The sequence below is a fragment of the Saprolegnia diclina genome (assembly GCF_000281045.1).
Source record: "Saprolegnia diclina VS20 unplaced genomic scaffold supercont1.7, whole genome shotgun sequence".
Lineage (NCBI taxonomy): Eukaryota > Oomycota > Saprolegniomycetes > Saprolegniales > Saprolegniaceae > Saprolegnia > Saprolegnia diclina.
In genome coordinates this window covers 1,118,998-1,135,899 of record NW_008246074.1, presented here as the reverse complement: position 1 = coordinate 1,135,899, position 16,902 = coordinate 1,118,998, and the positions used below count along the sequence as shown (strand labels likewise).

Here is a 16,902-nt window from a genome sequence, read left to right as displayed (position 1 = left end):
AAGAGCTTTGCGCGATTTCGGTAGGATGCAGAGCGATTTCGAGCAATTTAAGGACATCATCGGACTCCCCGCTTCATTTCCTACTGGAATACGCCGTAATTCTGAAGTACGTCGTTGCGCTCATTGTTGGTGGTTGTTGTGGTTGAGCATGTCAGCAAAGGGCACAAGCGACGACCACGGCAGGCACCGGTCTACACTATCGCATTTGGAATAGCTGCCAGAGGGATGTCAAATACTGTTAACAAACGAGCGTGCTTCGATCGTCTGCCGCGCAAAACGAAAGGTTTCGAAGCCTCGTCGACGATGGGTCGTCAGAGATGTAAGCCGTGCGATCCAGATTTCTGTGGTGGAATGGGTGCTTCATATATATTTGATTGTTGTTGTTAGCTCCACTACTCCAATTGACTTGCTCACGTTTGACGCTTGCGCTTGGTCGCGAGCAAGGGCGTGAGGAGCGGTTAAAGAGCTCCTAAAGACAAATTGTTACAAGAACGAGTTAAACTATTGAACGCCGGCGTAAAAGCTGGAGGACAGCTTACCATCACCACTAGATCCGTTGATGCCGGCTTCATAAGGCACGCGGCGTGCGCTGTGACGAGGCCCGAGCAGTAGTTGTATTCTGAATCCACATATCGCACTTAACAAGCGAGCTCGGTCGCGACCCGATTGGTGTATACGTAGCCAATCGGCACCTCAGAAGGATGGCGTGCATTCTTTGCTGCATCACTGCACAGCTACCGCTACTGCAGACGCACGCGTGTCTACGCATGTTGCGGCTCATATGGACGACAAGGACCACCCAGGGGTACATAATAGAGGGATGAATAATCTATTTTCACCACTGGGACCGCCAACAGCCAATTCGGAGATGACCGCGCTGCGGTTTTATATCTTAAGAATGAATGCTGGACCGCATTCACTCGACCTATTTGTCGAACCAGCATATCAAAACTGGCCAACAAAGCAGCGAGTCGCAAAGATCTTTGCAGCTTTTTTGCTCGCGCTTCCTCTCCATCATCCGAGATCTGCAGGTAAAATAATCCTGATGCCAATTTATAAGCAGTTATGTAGCTCGACTATACGCTCATTCCGAATGCGTCGACCTCATGCTCATGGCGACCCGTGTATCCAGGTGCAAGCGCGTGGGATGCACGGGCGGCCAGTTGCGATCTTGGGCCAGTTCAAGCAACTGCGCGGTGCTCCCGATTAACGACGGCTCTCGTTCAAGTGCGATTGTTGACCTATTTATTTGTATGTTGCTTGCATTTGACGAGCCAAAAAACGCACTTGATCGAGACAACAGCGTTGTTGTATGTGAGATCGGAACTTAGCGCGTAAACTTGCCCCCGATCTTTTTTCGGTCGGAAGAACATTTTCGAAAGTTGAGAGAGGGGCCATCAATGAAGCTCATCTCAGTCGCGCTGCTCGCGGGGCTCATCCCGCGGACCGCCCAAGGCGACTGGATTGACAAGGTCGTCGACAAGACCTTCGTCCGCGTCGAGACCTTCCTCGCCGGCGAGGTCGAAGACCCCTGCGAGACGGCCGTGGCTAGCCTGGTCGGCGAGGGCGGCACCGACGACTCGGTGCTGGCGAACGTGCTCGAGTCGCTCTCGCTCACGCCATGCCGTGGTCGCTTTGGCCTCTTTACGGAAGACCAAGTGGAGGCGTGCTTGGCCGTGCAGAGCTCGCCCGAGGTGCAGGCCATGATTGACCACGGCTTGAAGGACCCGACGATGGTGTGCGCGTGGCGCCCGTTCTGGACGCAAGCGACCGCCAACACGCTTAACGGCGTAGGTATCGACTCGTGCGAGCTTTGCCAGCGCACGACCGAGCTGATTGAAGACACGCTCAAGAAGGAAGAGCTCGCGGTCCAGCTCATTCAGCAAGGCCTCAATATCTTGTGCCGGTACCTCCCCGAAGCGACCAAGTGCAAGGTGCTTGAGGACCGCTTCGATGACATTGTCGAGTGGATCAAGGAAGGCTTCTCGCCCAAGCGCATTTGCAAGAAGATCAAGCTCTGCGCTGCCAAGCACCACAAGAAGCGCCACGACCACGCTTTGCCCAAGCCCCTCGATGTGCACCACATTGAGCAACTTCCTGCTGTCGCCGCCTCGGCGTCTCGTTATAGTGGCGAGCTTTGCACGATCTGCCGTGACAACGGGCGCATCATGCAGCAGTTTGCCGACTCGCCGCACGGCCTCGAGCTGTACAAGACGGGCATCCAGTCGGTGTGCCGCCTCGCGCCCGACGCTGTGAGCGTACGTTTTTTCGTCCGTCTAGCACCCTCCGTCTCACACCCTCTTCTAGTGCAAGTTTATGACGGCGACGTTTGACGCTCTTGCCAACGAGTTCCGCGCGGGATCCTCGGTCGACGAGGCGTGCGCGGCTGTCAAGGCGTGCGGCTATGACACTGAGCCGACGTACTTGGGCTGCTCGTTCTGCGAGTACACGGCCGGTGTCGTGGCGTCGGCGATTCAGCAAGGCGGCACGGCCACGCTGCCGACGGTCAAGCAAGGGATTGCGATCATGTGCAGTGCGCTGCCGGCGCAGGCGCAGGTACCACGACCTTGCATGGTGATGATGAATGTCTCACGCGTTGCGAGGGTAGTGCGATGTCATGGACGCGCAATTCGATACGCTCGCGCAACTCGTCCAGCAAGGCAAGACGCCCGAGGTGACGTGCGAGACGATCAACATGTGCTCGCCGCGGCCGGTGTCGTCGCTGGCGGTCGTGCCCTTTGCGTCGGCGTCGCAGGACGAGATCGAATGCCTCTTGTGTGAGTACACGGCGCAGGTCATTGCCCGCGTCGCCGAGTACTCGACGGACATGGTGCCCATGGTCAAGCAGGGCATGCAGCTCTTGTGCACCCAAGTGCCCGAGCCCGACTTTCAATCCGAGGTAAGTGTCTTCAGCCCGTTCTCATGCTGACCATAACATTGCGATATTAGTGCAACGCAGTGGTCGCTGTCTTTGATAAGCTGGCGTCGCTCATCGAAGACGGCACGGGCCCGACCGTGGCCTGCCGCAACGTTGAGCTCTGCGCCGCCCAGCGCCTTCCCGCCTTGCCGCAGAAGGCGCTCGCGCAACTGGAGGCCAAGGTGACGGCGATTGTGCACGGCGCGTCGCCCAAGGAAGACGAGATCCAGTGCCTCTTTTGCGAGTACACGGCCGAGCTCATTGCGCAAGTAAGCGCGTACTCGAAGGACTTGGTGCCGCTCGTCAAAGAAGGCATGGAGCTCGTGTGCGGTCGCATCCAAGTGCCCGAGTTTCAGGACGAGTGCAACGCGGTTGTCGCCAAGTTTGATCGCTTGGCCGACCTCGTTGAAAACGGCGCGGCGGCCCACGATGCGTGCCGCAAGGTCCAGCTGTGCGACGCAGCGATTGCGGTCTCGAAGGAAGTGGCGGCGCTCGAGACGCGCGTCCGTGCAGTCCTTGTGGCCACTACGCCGAGTGACGTGAACGGCCAAGTCGCGTGCGCCTTGTGCGAATACGTGGCGCGAGTCATCAAGCGCGTTGGCGACTACTCGCAAGACCTGCTGCCCCTTCTCAAGAAAGATCTGGCTACCTTGTGCAGCCGTACCCTAATGCCCCAGTTTGAAGACGAGGTAGGCGGTTTGCGTCGAGTCGACGGCTATTTGAGATGTGTTGTTCTAGTGCAACGCGGTCGTCGCCAAGTTTGATGCGATTGCGTCGGTGATTGAAAGCGGCGCGACCCCGGACGCGGCGTGCCGCAAGGTGGCGCTCTGCAGCGCGCGCATGGCGCTTCTCGCGACAGAGATGGCGCAGTTCGAGGCCAAGTTGCTGGCAGTCGTCGACGGCAAGACGACGCATGCGCAAGAAGACGTGATCGAGTGCATTACGTGCTCGTACACGGCGTACGCCATTGTGCGAGTGGGCGCAGTCTCGAAGGACTTGGTGCCGCTCGTCAAGGAAGGTATGGAGGTCATGTGCGGCCAAATTATGTTCCCGGACGAGGTAATCCCGTCGTGCCCGTCGAATATGTCGTCTTATTGTGGTGCTTAGTGCCATGCGGTCGTTGCGCAGTTTGATGAGCTGGCGTCGCTTGTCGACAGTGGCATGAGTGCGACCGACGCCTGTGCCAAATTGCATTTTTGCGACCAAGCGACCACGCACTCCAACGTGGAAGCGCGCCAGGCGTTTGTGATGCAGCAGCTGGCCGTGCTCGAGACCAAGACCAAGAGTCTCGTTGGCAAGAACGACCTGATTGGGTGCCTTCTCTGCGAGTACACGGGCGAAGTCATTCTCCAAGTCCAGTCGTTCTCGCCGGACCTCATTCCGCTCGTGAAGGAAGGCCTCGAGGTGCTCTGCGCCCGTATGCAAGGCACGGGCATTGACGAGCAGGTACGACTACTCGATGCGTTGGCGAGTGGTTTTGCGACTAACTATGCTTCCAGTGCAATGCGATCGTGACCAAGTTTGACACGCTCGCCGAGCTGATTGAAGGGGGCAAGCCGCCCAACGTGGCGTGCGCCAAGGTCGTGCTCTGCGCTGCCAAGCCGATTGCGCAACCGGAGGTCCTTGCCCTCGAGGCGCGTGTCGCCCAGTGGATGGCGCACCCCGAGTCGGTGACGACGCAGGAAGGCTGTCTCTTTTGCAAGTACGCGGCGACGTCGATCGCGGCCGTCGCCCAAGTCGACAAGTCGCAGCTGCCCAAGCTGCGCGAAGCGATCGCGACCATGTGCAGCGTGCTCCCGCCGGCCGTCGAGGTACCGATTCCCATTCTTGACTGCTATCTCATAGCTCATGGCTACGGGTAGTGCGATGCGGTCAACGAGTCGTTTGAGAAGCTCGTCGCAGCCCTCGAGGCCGGTGCGAGTCCCGCGACCGCGTGCGAGAGCGTCGGTCTCTGCGGCCGCCCGCGCATCGTGGTGGCGTCGGCGCTTCTGGCGACGCAGTAGCTCATGTCGGAGTCTTGAATACGAATGGTTTCGTGTTGCTGTTTCGCATGTATTTTGGTCGTGGCGCCGATTTGTGGGAAAGTATTTTGGTCAAATTGGCTCGGAAACCGTTGGCCGATGCAGTCGACGGCGCCCGACGACGCCGGTGGCGACGACGTCTTCACCGAGATCGACCTCGTGCCCAAGTCGTGTCTCTACGACAAGCCGTCGCGCGGCTTTCTCGAGCGCTTTGGCGCGTCGCCGGCCAAAGCCGTGGCGAGCAAGTACAGTATGCCGGCGCCGATCGTCGTCGTGGAAGAGCCACCGACGGAGCCGCCTACGACGGAGCCACCACCGTCGTTGGAAGTTAGTGAGGATCCGGCGCCCGAAGTCGTCATCTACGACTCACCTGTCAAGCAGCCGCCGTTGGCGTCCGTCATGCCACCGCTGCACCGGGCCGATGGCTCGTTCACCGCCACAAGCAGCAGCGTCAGCTCGTCTTCATCTAGTACGAGCAGCATGTACTTGGGCGTCACGGTTGTCGGTGCGACCAATTTGCTCAAAGTCCATAAATTCGGCGTCCAAGCCCCGTACCTCGAGCTCAAGTTGAGCTGCGAAGACGCGGGGTTTCGCACCGCCGAGTACAAGAAAGGCGGCTCCGAGGCGCATTGGCACCAGTCGTTCACACGCCGGTTGCTCTCGGTCGACGACACGACCATGCAGCTGGCCGCGAAAGCCAGCACGACCGTCATTGGCGAAGCCTTTGTCGTGCTGCGGTCGCTGCACCTCTCGTCGACGCCGTCATTGCATCGCATTCCGCTGATGCGGGAAAAGCACATTGAGCCCGTCGGTGTGATCGAGCTCCTTCTGCAACTGCTCGACAGTTTGCCGGCGGCGGCGGCGTGCCCGGTCGCGCCACTACCGACCCCGTCGCTTCTCGACAAGCCGGTCGAACCGCGGGTGACGCTCTCCAAAGTCAAGTACAACGACGTGGGCGAGAGCAGCCACTTGAGTCTCTGGGACGCGCCGGTGCGAAAAGGAACACTCATGTTCAAGGTGCCCTACCACGCAAAGTCGTCGAGCGCTCCGAAGCGCAAGTGGGTCGTTGTCAACGACGTGCCCAAGCGCGGCCTCTGCGTCTCGTGGAGCGACCCGGAGAAGCTCGAGAAGGCGCATCTCCTCGCGTTGCATGACGTGCTTGAAGTCAAGACCGGTATCAAGACCCAAGCGTTTCGACGGCAGCACGCGCAGAGCAGTAAGGGCAACACGTTCTTCCACGAAGATGCGTGCTTCTCGCTCGTCTCGGCGTCGCGGTCCCTCGACCTCGCGGCTGCCAGCAAGGAGGAAGCTCAGGTGTGGGTGCACTGCCTCCGAAAGCTGCTCCAGCACGAGACGTCCGGCGCCGCCATCGCGAGTGCCACCCTCTCCGAGCTCAAGACCGCCGCGCTCTCCCCGCGCGACCCAATCGTCAAGAAAAGCGACCACACGACTTGGCTCCATTGCCTCTTTGACGCAGCCAAGCGCAACGACGTGAGCGAGATCTCCCGGTTTCTCCTCGACGGGTGTCCGGTCGACTTGCTCGAGGCCGAGTCGGGCGACACGATCCTCTTTCTCGCCTGTCGCTCGGGCAACGTACCGCTCCTCGAGCTCTGCCTCAAGTGGGGCGCCAAGAACGACCCGCACCCGACGTTTGGCGACACGGCGCTGCAGATCGCGGTCAAGGCGTCGCAGCCCGAGTGCGTCCGCCAGCTGCTCTCGATCGCTGCGAAAAGCGACATGGACACGGAGATCGTCAACCACGTCGACCACGCCAACCAAGCGCCACTGCACGTGGCTGCGGGCCAAGGCGACTTGGTGTGTCTTCAGTACCTACTGCATCACGGCGCCGACATTTGTGTTGTCCAAAACAACGGCTTCACGCCGCTTCACTGCGCAGTGCTCTCGGGCCATGACGCGTGTGTCCGGTACATCCTCGACGTCGGCGGCGACGCGATCCTCAACACGGGCGACGGCCACGGCAACACGCCACTCCACTGCGCCGTTAGCATTGGTCACGAAGGGCTCGTAAAGCTCCTCTTGGAGAGCGCGGCTGACGTGACGATTTTCAACGCCGACATGTCCACACCGTACAAGATGGCCCGCAAAGCCAAGCTCCGCGCGATCCAAGCACTGCTTGCTACGTACGAGCCCGAGCCGATCAAGGAAGAGGTGACACCGCCTCTCTCGGCGCGCCAGCACATTCGGGATACGCTGAGCAAGCAACGCCCGACCAACGTCTCGCCGTCCAAGTCGCTCAGCGCGCGCTCCAACTCGACGTTTGAGGGCGACTACGACGGCTACACGAGCGGCGGGTCGGCGTCGACGTCGCCGACGTCCTCTGCGTACAGCTACGCGTACCGAGCAGCGCCGTATGCAGCCAATGAGACGTACCCGACACCCGCACACGAGTATTACCACCACAGCTACGAGTACCCGCCGGCGCCGATCCCATCTACCGAGTGGGACGTGAAATATACCGCCGACGGCCATGTCTACTACGTCAACTTGTACACGGGCGTGTCGCAGTGGGAGTGTCCGCCGGCGCTCCAGCATCCGCCGACGTACCCGCCGACGTACGAGTATGCACCGCCGCCACCCGCCGCCTACGACTCTCGAAGCCAATACATTCGCGCTCAGCTTGGGAGCGCAAGGCAAGCCATGGCCACGCCGCGCCACGTCACGGGGTTGGAGACGACGTCAGCATATGACAGCACAAGCGCGGCGTCGTCACCGACGTCGTCGCCACGCGCCAAGACGAGCTTCTCCGAGCGGCGAAAGACCGAGGGACTCTCGGTCGTCACGGCACTGCCGGCCACCAACGGTCTCTATCTACTCTGATATACTCCTAAAGCTAAACCGGTTGAATGTAGTCGCCCCCGAGGTTATGCCCGTCGCCGCCGCGGATGCGAGTGATATCTTTCAGCGGGTATATCTACTGCTTCTTAGCCTTTGATGGACGAATAATGTGTGTCCCTAGTCCCGCTCAAGGTCCCCGAAGGGCAAGTCCAAGACCATCAAACTCCTCGACGTCAAGCGCTCCAACAACATTGTCATGACGCTTTCGGACTTTGAGTTCCATACACAGTACGACAAGATTGCCCAAGCCATTATCGACATGGTACTGCGTTAGTTTCTATCAACTTGATACATAACGGGTCTAGGACGAATCGGTGTTGAACCTTGAAAAAGTTCGGTGTCTCAAAAATCTCTTTCCGACGGGTACGTCGATTCGCCCATCAGACATACGATCGAGTAGGGCTGACAAGTTGCTACCTTTGCATAGACGAAGAGAAGGAGAGTCTTCTCAAGTACACGGGCGACGTCTCCGACTTTGGCAAGGCCGAAAAGTTCATGCTCGTACGTGTGGTTTGGGATATTCCACTGGATATATCTGGCACTAGGCGTGTCTTCGCGTCGACGATATCAACACCCGCGCCGACGCCTTTCTCTTCAAGCTCAAGGTAGATTTGTCGCTCACTGTGATCGAACCCGAGCTACTGTGCTTAGTTTACCAAGTCCATTTCTCAAGTTCGGTCGCGCATCGACTTGATTCTGGCTGCGAGCCGCGCCATCTTGGAGATGCCAGCCATCACCACCCTCTTGCATCAGGTACCCTACAGTATCAACTTGAAACGTTGATACTGAATTAAAACGCATGGCGCCAGATGCTCGAAGACAAGAAACAAAAGCTCGCGGGCGTCGACTATGCGGCGCGGATCTCGACCCTTCGCGCCGAGCTCTTGCCGTCGCACGTCGCAACGCTGCAGGCGCTTCACGATCTACCGGACCTGAGTGTCTTGTCGCGCTCGGAGCTGCAAGAAGTCCTCGACTTGCTAAGCCACGGCCTGCGGCAGTGCCAGTCGCTCTTGGGAAGCAGCAAGAAGACCTGCATGGGTGTGACTGCGGTCGCGTCGCTCGAGACATTTATCAAAGTCAGCGGCGCGCAGCTCAACGACGTGAGTGAAGACTTTCGGGACGTCAAGAAGTGGGAAACCAAACTCGTGACCGAGTTTGGCGTCGTCTTGGACGAGTTCAACGCGCAAGAGGTGTTTTGCGCTGCGACGCGGCTCGCGTCAAGCGTGTAGGTACAACTAACTATAAGAAGTAGGCCCATATAACAGTAGCACGTGTAGTCGATACAAGTCGTTTTGTATGGATTGTGTTTACGCGACTACTCAAAGTAGTCGACGACAGTGAGGAACGAGCAACTACCAGCAGGCCAAAGGCGCGTGGACATGTACTTTGCGTCCACAAACCTCGGCGTCGTGGTAGAACTTCCAGCTCAAATCAGGTACTACTAGAAGAATACATGGTAAGGGAGCTAAACACTCTTGAGCCGCCTCAGTCGCTGGCGTCTCCCGAGGACCTTGAGAAAGCCTTGCCACCGACCGCGACGCCTGAAAGGACTTTAGCTACCGTGTCGTCCAGTCTACAAGCGGCGTTGGGCGACTGCGAAGGAGCAAAGACGAGCCCCCGCGCCGCCGCCTGCGCAGCCACGGCCCGGCGAGCGAATGAAGAAGAAGGAGATTGCTAGTCTCTACCTATGCAAAGGCTTTGTAACTATGAAGATAGCGCGAAACACATTCATATATATATAAACACTCTTGTGCTTTGATCAACTTGAGACATGCGTACGACAAAGTCTTTGCTTGCGCCACATATGTGGGCTCGTGCGCTTCGACTTTTGCGTGTCGCCTCCCAACGTATGGTTTGGAGGGTAGCGTTGACGTCGTATTGGACCGTTGATTAGAGTTGTATAGTTAGTTGTGGGATGGATCTAGCGTTGTTTAGTTGATAGAAGCGGCCGACGAGCTGTACTGCAGTCGCGACGTCTCTTCGTCGTAGTAGTCTTCGTCGCCTTCGCCGACGCCAGCGTAGCGCTCGGGGTACTCGCGGATGTTTTGCGCGTATTTTTCATGGAGTTTGGCTTCCTCTTCCCACTGCACGTGGTCGTACGTGGGCTGGCGCGTCTGAATACGGCGTAGAATCGACTAGTCACGTGTCAGCACCTTAGTCCTATCGCGTACAAAAGGACCTGGTTCTCGGCCGTGATGCGCTGGAGGTCGCGCTTGCGCTGGCCCTTGTTGAGGCTATGGCCGTGCTTGATCGAGTCGTTCTTGTTGTCGAGCGTGTCGTGCTGCATAATGAAGCTCATCTTCTCGAGCAGAATGCGGTTCTCGCGCTCGATCGTCGCGTACCGCTCCTCCTTCATTTGCTCCTTCTTGAGGTTCTTGCGCAAGTGCGCCGGCCGTGTCGGCTCCGAGTTGTCGATGCAGCTCTTGATCGTCGAGAGCTTCTTCTTGTGGATCGATTGGCATCGGCTGTAAAACTTAGAGTCGGTGTGCTTGTTGAGCGTCGGCAGCGCTTTGCGACCCCGGTCCATGGCAGCGTCTATCAAAATAAGCTCCTATATATGAATTAACTCTAAGAAAACGAGCGCCATCTTCACCAACGGCAGTAGTTTCGCCGGCCGTTGACAAGATGGGTGGCATCCAACGCGTTTACTCGGATCCTCCAACGCCTTTGCACTGACCATCGTCGAAGGACCCGTCGGCGATTTGGCCTCGACAATCTAGCTATTTAGCAATATAGCGATGTAGCAAGTTAGCTATTTAGCTTTGGCTCGCGCCGACTGCGCAACTGCTTTTTGTCGATGGGATAAACCGGACCACACTGGGACAAACGCGGCCGTTGCGGCGTTTCAAAGCCGTTTCAGCATCGTCCATGGTATCCGGATACGCAAAGTATGCCGAATTTAATTTTTTGCATTCGGCATCAGTTTGGATCGCGCAGGAAAGTGCGAAAGGACACGCATGGCGTCGATCTACGAAGGGACGTTCGACACGGCGTCGCTCCAGAAGGAGCTCGCGCAGGCGCTCGACGAAGACCGCAAGTACAAGGCGACGGACGAGATGAAGAAGCGCGCGATCCACACGGCAGCGTCCTACGACGAGTTCAAGGTATCGCTGGCTTGCGCTCCTGCGACGCTCAGGATTTGTGGCTAGAATTTCGTGCTCTGCGCCGACCTCAAGCCCGTGAGCTCCAAGGAGCTGCAGAATCTCTCCAAGAGTGAGCGCCAGCGCAACCGACTCTACCATAAAAAGTCGTCGTCCATCAAAGCGACGCGTCCGGCGACGCTCACAGGCGCCGATGACGCGCCGCCCAAATCGTCGGTCGAGTTTCAACGCACGTGGCAGCGGAGTTGCTCGACAGACGCCGCCAAGCTCCAGTACTTCCATCATAATGGCCCAAGGCTGCAATGTATCTCAACTCGTATAGGTACTTGGAGCGCACGACGCCGGCGCGGCTCGCCAAGCTCTTTCAGGCCGAGATCGACGCCGACCTCTTTGGCAGTATCGTGGCAACCCTACGTCGGCTGCTGCGGGGCGTCAACCCCGACGGCGAGATCGATGCGTACGAGGCCGAGCAGGCGCTCGTGACCAGCAGCATCGCGATACTATCGGCGATTGGCCAAACCCGGCGCCGCTCGCTGCTGCTGTCGTTTCTCACAGCGACGCAGGCCGACGACCTGACGCAGCTGCTCGACCATCTGCACAGCGTGGCGGGCGACGCCAACGACGCGCTACTGACCCTCCGGCGCCTGTTTGCAACACCGTAACAATCGAACGACTACAGAGCGATTAACTAAAAAGAAAGTACACGGCCGCCGATTTCGTGCAGAGAAGGCCGAGGCAGATCATAAAGACGCCCATGCAGCGCAAAATGAGCCCGATCGTTTGGTTCTTTAGTCGCTACCACAAATTGAATTAGTCGAAACGAGCGTCAAGCTTGTGAAAGGAATACCTGCTTGTACTTCTTCAGCAGCGACAGCAGCACGTAAAACCAGGTGGAGATGCCGCACGAGACACCGACGCCAAAGACAATGGCCAGAAAAAGCGTGAATTCGAGTAGTCCCGTGTGGTAGACTACGACAAAACGACTAAACGTCGACTAGTAGATACACGGCAAGTGACATACCGCTGGCGAGAGCGCCCGTGTACGTGGCCAGCAGCGCCGGGTTGAAGCCCGACATGGTAAACCCCATGAGGATATTCTTGATGAGCTCGGCACGCGCAACCGGCGACGTCAAGAACGACCGGTCGTGGTGCACTTTGGTGTGCACGTCGGGGTCTGTATCGATCTGCGGACGCACGTCCAGCCGCAAAAAATACGTGCCAATGGCAAGGAGCATGATGGCCCCAAGCACCCTACGAATGGACAAGTAGGTCGTGTAGTACGTCGGCGAACAACGTACTTGGAGAGCGGCAGGAGAAAGTCGAGGCCTGCGAGGAAGCTCCCAAAGCCCCAGAACGCCACGCCAGCATACGTCTACGCACGCGGGTATGAGCGAAGAAGCATGCAATCCTCGTACGGCTTCGGCCGCGGCGCCGCCGAGCGCAATGGACTGCGCCGCCCAGTACTCGCCTTGGATGCCCATCTTGAGCACCATGGCGGACGTCGGCCCGGCAATGGGGATCGAGCCAAGAAAGCCAAAGACAAAGCCCGCGACCAACGGGAGGACGAGGCGCACGAGCCAGAACCGCTCGACCGCGGGCGGCGGTGGCTTCGTGTCGTCGTCGCCTCCGATCGGCGATGTAATGGTCGTGGGCACCGGTGTCTTGGAGATAGCCGTGGCTACCAAGCCAGCGTCGATCTCAGGGCCATGCACTTGCAGCGAGGGCTGTGGCGTGACGTCGTTCTCAGCAACGGAGAGCGCAATGTACATGGCGTACATGGCCAGCATGAGGATGCAGATGAGGATGGCGCTGACGACCGCGAACGTCGCGTAGCGGCGATGGCGCCGGCTCTTGGCCAGCGTCACGAGGTGCAGGCCGCGCTTGTAGAGCGGAAGCATCCCGTTTCGGTCTGCGAGTGTCGAGACGCGCAGCTTGAGCTTTTTATTTTCAAAACCCACCGAGTTCCTCTTGAACTATGTATGGAATACAAATGCATTCGATTAAATTCCGTTGGCGCAAGGCCATTGGGCGAAATGTGAGCGAGATCCAGTTGACCAAGATGGCGGACGCCCATGGCGGCGTTGGCTCAGTCCGGGTCGATCGATGATGGATCAAGGACCGCGCTGTCGAGAGCATTCCTATATTGTTTGACCGACTTCCAGACGGCACGAACGCGCATCAGCAATACGGTCTGGTCTCGACGGTACGCTTTTCCCTTTCCAGCGGTATCCAGCGACCGGAGGTGATACCAGTGCATCCAGGCTATCGCGGGCAGGCAAACGTCGTGTAATGCTTGTGCGCCCTGTGTACAGCTGTCCCATGACAGTGGGCGACGCTACCTGGCGCCTAGCTGGAAGAATGCACCGCGTTTCACCGTCGCCTGCTGCATGGCTTCGTATGCTGTCTCGCCTCGCTCTGTGCTTGCCATAATGCGCTGCTAGCTCCTCGTAAGCATGATGGCAGGCGTCACCCGAGTGGATGCGTCTGCCGACGAGACGATCGTCTTGTCGAGAGGCCTGGCCCACGTCCAGCGGTCGCTCACACCTGCCACGTCGAAAGATCCTGTTCGTTGATACTATCCGGATCATCGATGCCAACCGGATAGATTGCCTATTTCGTGCGATGCCATTGGCTGATCCATTTTCCTATTGTTGCGCTCGGCCAGCATGGGCATGGGGCGGCGGTTCGTCTTTGGCCTGACGTATGCTGCGTACATTGTGGTTTATTTCACGCGCAAGCCGCTGTCCGTGACCAAGTCGACGCTCACAACGACGCACGCGCACTCGGAAGCCGAGCTCGGGCTCATCGACACGGCCTTTCTCATCGCGTACGCGGTCGGGCAGTTTGCGTCGGGCCTCGTTGCATCGCGCGTCGGCGTCCGCGTCGGTCTCGCGATGGCGTTTGTTGGCACGGGCGTCTGTGCCTACCTCTTTGGTGCGAGCGACTCGAAGGACGTCCGGGCGATTGCGTGGTGCCTCAACGGCGTCTTTCAAGCGCTCTTCTTCCCGCTCATTGCCGACGTGCTCCGGGCGTGGTTTCCGCCGTCGACGCGCGGCCAAGTCATGGGCTTCTGGACGACGTGCCAGCAAGTCGGCGGCTTCGCCACGAGCGCATTTGGCGCCTACGTATTGAGCCAACCGGGTCTCTCGTGGCGCGACGTGTTTACGATGCCGAGCTATCTCTCGGTCGCGTTTGCACTTGTGACGCTCACGCTGCTCTCGCCCGCGCCCGTCTCGAGTGACAAGAGCTTGCACAATGTCTTGCACACGCCGTCGACGTCGACGCTGTCCATACGTGACGTACTCGAGCTGCCCAACCTTGTGCACATAAGCGCTGCGTACTTTTGTATCAAGCTCGTGCGCTACACGTACCTCGGCTGGCTCCCGTTCTACTTGACCAACATGCTGGGGTACTCGGCGCCGCAGGCCGTCCTCATGTCGACCGTCTTTGACCTCGCGGGCACGCTTGGCAGCGTTCTCTGCGGCATCGTCTCGGACAAGGTGTATCTCGGGCACAGCGCCAAAGTCGTGGGGCCCATGTGTCTTTTCTGCGGCGTCACGACGCTTTTGTATCCGCATGTTGCGCCGCTCGGACAAGGCGTCAACCTCTTCACGATGGCGCTTGTCGGGCTCTTTGTCGCGGGGCCCGACTCGATGCTCGGCGGTGCAGCGTGCGCTGAAGTCTGCGACCGCGCAAACGCGCCGTCGGCCTCGGCCATGGCCACGGGTATCGCCAACGGCATGGGCTCGCTCGGTGCGATAGCATCCGGCATGCTCCCGATTCTTCTCAAGGAGCACTTTGGCTGGGACGTTCTCTTCTACGCGATGGGTCTCCTTGCCATGCTCGGCGGCCTTCTCTTGCTGCCAATGATGCGTGTTCGCCCCAGTGGCAGCCATAAGACCAAGGACTCGTAGCTGTTCAATACAATCCAGCAGGACCATGTTCACTAGTAGGTAGCTCTGAGGTCGCTGTTGCGTGGCCAAGTATTTTCGGGGACCTACGACTGCTATCGATTGCATCTACGATAGGCACTATGTAGGGTTAGTATCAAGCTGGTATCAAGTGGCTGACATAGGTGGACACTCGATGGATAGCACGCTAGCACCGTCATAGCTTCGATAGGTTGCGAGGCAATTCTTTGAAAGGTCGCTCGCAGATTATAAGCAAAAAAGGCTGCGGCCTCGACAACGACCTCCGTTTCGCAGAAAGACGCAGGACGCCCTCGGCAAGCCAGCGCGCCTTGAGCAGGCATGGTTCGTGTCGACCCGAGCCGTCTTCGGGTTGGCTGAGTCTTGAGATTTGCAGCCGGCTCGAAGCCGAGCCAGAGTTCCCACGACTGCAATCTTCCACTTCGACGCAAGAAACCGATACTTTGATACATGTGCCGTTGTCCCATGCACCAATCACGCAAGCTCTGCAATATGGCAGAACCAACATAACTTGCGACTTTTCAAGACGCAAGACCATTAATTCACTCACAAATACACTTTCTTCTTCATACGTAGGTCGAATGCCATGACGACCGTTGCCACATGCAAGACGCCGTTTACAAGGCCTGACCCGCGATCGAGCTGTAGCCGTTGCGCTGGCGCGTCGTGAAGAAGCCGACGAGGAACATGACGCCGACGCCGCCCGTGGCCGCGGCCGCGAGCGCGTACGACTTGTTGCTCGAGAGCATCGTCATGAACGAGACGCTCGACGTGGTCGAGTACTTGGGGTAGTTGCCCGGAATGCCGTTCTCCTTCGCGATCTGGTAGCACGACTTGCCGCCGTTGAGCGACGGCTGCGTGACGTCGCCCGAGACAGGGTCGATGACACAATCAACAGCGCACGTCTTTTGCTCTTCAACCAAGCACGCATCGTTGAGACCGCCGTTCTGCGCTGGGTAGTCGATGTTGATGGTGCGGCGCGAAAAGCCCTGCGCGTTGCAGTTGGACCACGCGCCCCACGTGTCACCCGGCTTGCAGTTGACGACGCACAGCTCGTACTTGGTGAGGTCACCGCACGGGCGACCGCCGTTGAGCGGCGCCGTGATAACGGAGCGCGTCCAGACCTGCTGGCCCGCGAGGTCTCCGCGCACGGCGCACTGGCCTTGGTTCCACTCGGAGAGCGCGCAGTGGACGGCGCACGTCTCGGTCACGGCGAGGTTGCACGTGAGACCGTTCTGGGGAGTGTAGAGGTACGTGGCCGAGCCGGTGCGGGTGCCCGTCTTGGCGTCGCAGTCCGAGTACGTAAAGGCCGAGACGATGTCGGCGCACGAGCCGCAGGCCCGGTAGTCGACCTTCGGGCCACACTTGGCGCCGCTGTTGTAGGCTGTCTGGAGTACCGTGCGCGTGCGTGTCTGCTGCTGCGTCTTGAGGTCGCAAACACTCCAGTCCGACCAGTCGCTGAGGACGCAGTCGACGTTGCAGGGAGTGAACTTTTCGAGGTCTTTGGGGCACGCCGCGCCGCCGTTGCACTGCTTCTTGGTCACTGTGCGCGTCGAGCGCTGTTGGCCGGCGTTGGGTCCGGTCTTGAGGCACTCGCCGGGGACGCTCCAGTCGCCGACTTCGCAGTTTTGCGTGCACGTGGCGTCGGCCTGCTCGAGGAGGCAGGTGCCGCCGTTGATGGCTGGCGCAATCTCCGTGCGGGTACGCTTGCACGTGCACGTGTTGTCCGGCGCACCCCACGGGCTCCACTCGCTCGCCAAGCACGTGACGGCGCACGTCTGGCTGTCGGTGGTCGGCGGGCACTGGTTGCCGCCGTTCTGTTCTGGGATGAGGACCTTACGGGTTCGGGTCTGGACGCCCGTGCACTCGTCGCACTTGGTCCATTGGCCCCAGTTGTCCATCACACAGTTGACGGCGCAGCTCTGGGTCTGCGACGTTGAGCATGGCTGCTGATCGGACGTTGGCGGGCTCACGATCGCACGGGTGCGCTCTTGCGTCGCCGTCGTCTGGTCGCACTTGCCCCACGAGTTCCACGGGTTGTGCGACTCGTCGCAGATCTCCTGGCAGCTGCGCGTCTG

General features: G+C 59.0%; 7 protein-coding genes across 8 annotated transcripts; 4 read left to right on the top strand and 3 right to left on the bottom strand.

Annotated features, from left to right (window-relative positions):
- The first annotated feature begins 1,377 nt into the window (after positions 1-1,377).
- Positions 1,378-4,968, top strand: SDRG_03251. 2 transcript variants are annotated; one of them, XM_008608882.1, is made up of 8 exons: positions 1,378-2,258; positions 2,308-2,556; positions 2,609-2,899; positions 2,950-3,229; positions 3,936-3,976; positions 4,025-4,363; positions 4,417-4,728; positions 4,780-4,968. In XM_008608882.1, the coding sequence occupies exons 1-8, from the start codon at positions 1,401-1,403 to the stop codon at positions 4,918-4,920; spliced, it is 2,511 nt and encodes an 836-aa protein (XP_008607104.1). In that variant the 5' UTR covers positions 1,378-1,400; the 3' UTR covers positions 4,921-4,968. The 2 variants fall into 2 exon arrangements, with proteins under 2 accessions (XP_008607104.1, XP_008607103.1); XM_008608881.1 differs by having other exon boundaries at positions 2,950-3,606; positions 3,656-3,976.
- A 51-nt stretch (positions 4,969-5,019) lies between these two features.
- On the top strand, positions 5,020-9,098 carry SDRG_03250 (hypothetical protein). The gene is made up of 8 exons (XM_008608880.1): positions 5,020-7,759; positions 7,809-7,864; positions 7,916-8,056; positions 8,100-8,157; positions 8,222-8,295; positions 8,340-8,399; positions 8,446-8,547; positions 8,604-9,098. Exons 1-8 carry the CDS (start codon positions 5,038-5,040, stop codon positions 9,021-9,023), a joined length of 3,633 nt encoding a protein of 1,210 aa, XP_008607102.1. The 5' UTR covers positions 5,020-5,037; the 3' UTR covers positions 9,024-9,098.
- Positions 9,099-9,652: 554 nt separating this feature from the next.
- SDRG_03249 (hypothetical protein) lies at positions 9,653-10,342 on the bottom strand. Its single transcript, XM_008608879.1, has 2 exons — positions 9,974-10,342; positions 9,653-9,929 (listed from the first exon to the last, which is right to left on the bottom strand). Exons 1-2 carry the CDS (start codon positions 10,319-10,321, stop codon positions 9,726-9,728), a joined length of 552 nt encoding a protein of 183 aa, XP_008607101.1. The 5' UTR covers positions 10,322-10,342; the 3' UTR covers positions 9,653-9,725.
- A 409-nt stretch (positions 10,343-10,751) lies between these two features.
- SDRG_03248 (hypothetical protein) lies at positions 10,752-11,557 on the top strand (the record flags this gene model as incomplete). The annotated part of the gene is made up of 3 exons (XM_008608878.1): positions 10,752-10,898; positions 10,944-11,167; positions 11,218-11,557. The coding sequence occupies 3 exons, from the start codon at positions 10,752-10,754 to the stop codon at positions 11,555-11,557; spliced, it is 711 nt and encodes a 236-aa protein (XP_008607100.1).
- Positions 11,551-12,833, bottom strand: SDRG_03247 (hypothetical protein). The gene is made up of 5 exons (XM_008608877.1): positions 12,311-12,833; positions 12,194-12,267; positions 11,917-12,146; positions 11,743-11,864; positions 11,551-11,690 (listed from the first exon to the last, which is right to left on the bottom strand). The coding sequence occupies exons 1-5, from the start codon at positions 12,791-12,793 to the stop codon at positions 11,580-11,582; spliced, it is 1,020 nt and encodes a 339-aa protein (XP_008607099.1). The 5' UTR covers positions 12,794-12,833; the 3' UTR covers positions 11,551-11,579.
- A 101-nt stretch (positions 12,834-12,934) lies between these two features.
- On the top strand, positions 12,935-15,055 carry SDRG_03246 (hypothetical protein). The gene is made up of 2 exons (XM_008608876.1): positions 12,935-13,098; positions 13,157-15,055. Exon 2 carries the CDS (start codon positions 13,562-13,564, stop codon positions 14,807-14,809), a length of 1,248 nt encoding a protein of 415 aa, XP_008607098.1. The 5' UTR covers positions 12,935-13,098; positions 13,157-13,561; the 3' UTR covers positions 14,810-15,055.
- Positions 15,056-15,359: 304 nt separating this feature from the next.
- Positions 15,360-16,902, bottom strand: SDRG_03245 (hypothetical protein). The gene has a single exon (XM_008608875.1). It carries the CDS (start codon positions 16,723-16,725, stop codon positions 15,442-15,444), a length of 1,284 nt encoding a protein of 427 aa, XP_008607097.1. The 5' UTR covers positions 16,726-16,902; the 3' UTR covers positions 15,360-15,441.

Coding starts and splice junctions, on each gene's coding strand:
- SDRG_03246 (XM_008608876.1), top strand. CDS start 13,562: ATGGGCATGGGGCGGCGGTTCGTCTTTGGCCTGACGTATGCTGCGTAC.
- SDRG_03251 (XM_008608881.1), top strand. CDS start 1,401: ATGAAGCTCATCTCAGTCGCGCTGCTCGCGGGGCTCATCCCGCGGACC. Junction 3,977..4,024: donor AAATTATGTTCCCGGACGAG/GTAATCCCGTCG, acceptor TGTGGTGCTTAG/TGCCATGCGGTCGTTGCGCA. Junction 4,364..4,416: donor GCACGGGCATTGACGAGCAG/GTACGACTACTC, acceptor CTATGCTTCCAG/TGCAATGCGATCGTGACCAA.
- SDRG_03250 (XM_008608880.1), top strand. CDS start 5,038: ATGCAGTCGACGGCGCCCGACGACGCCGGTGGCGACGACGTCTTCACC. Junction 7,760..7,808: donor GGCACTGCCGGCCACCAACG/GTCTCTATCTAC, acceptor GGTTGAATGTAG/TCGCCCCCGAGGTTATGCCC. Junction 7,865..7,915: donor CGAGTGATATCTTTCAGCGG/GTATATCTACTG, acceptor GTGTGTCCCTAG/TCCCGCTCAAGGTCCCCGAA.
- SDRG_03249 (XM_008608879.1), bottom strand. CDS start 10,321: ATGGACCGGGGTCGCAAAGCGCTGCCGACGCTCAACAAGCACACCGAC. Junction 9,930..9,973: donor GCATCACGGCCGAGAACCAG/GTCCTTTTGTAC, acceptor ACACGTGACTAG/TCGATTCTACGCCGTATTCA.
- SDRG_03245 (XM_008608875.1), bottom strand. CDS start 16,725: ATGGACAACTGGGGCCAATGGACCAAGTGCGACGAGTGCACGGGCGTC.
- SDRG_03247 (XM_008608877.1), bottom strand. CDS start 12,793: ATGCTTCCGCTCTACAAGCGCGGCCTGCACCTCGTGACGCTGGCCAAG. Junction 12,147..12,193: donor TTTCTCCTGCCGCTCTCCAA/GTACGTTGTTCG, acceptor GTCCATTCGTAG/GGTGCTTGGGGCCATCATGC. Junction 11,865..11,916: donor CACGGGCGCTCTCGCCAGCG/GTATGTCACTTG, acceptor GTTTTGTCGTAG/TCTACCACACGGGACTACTC.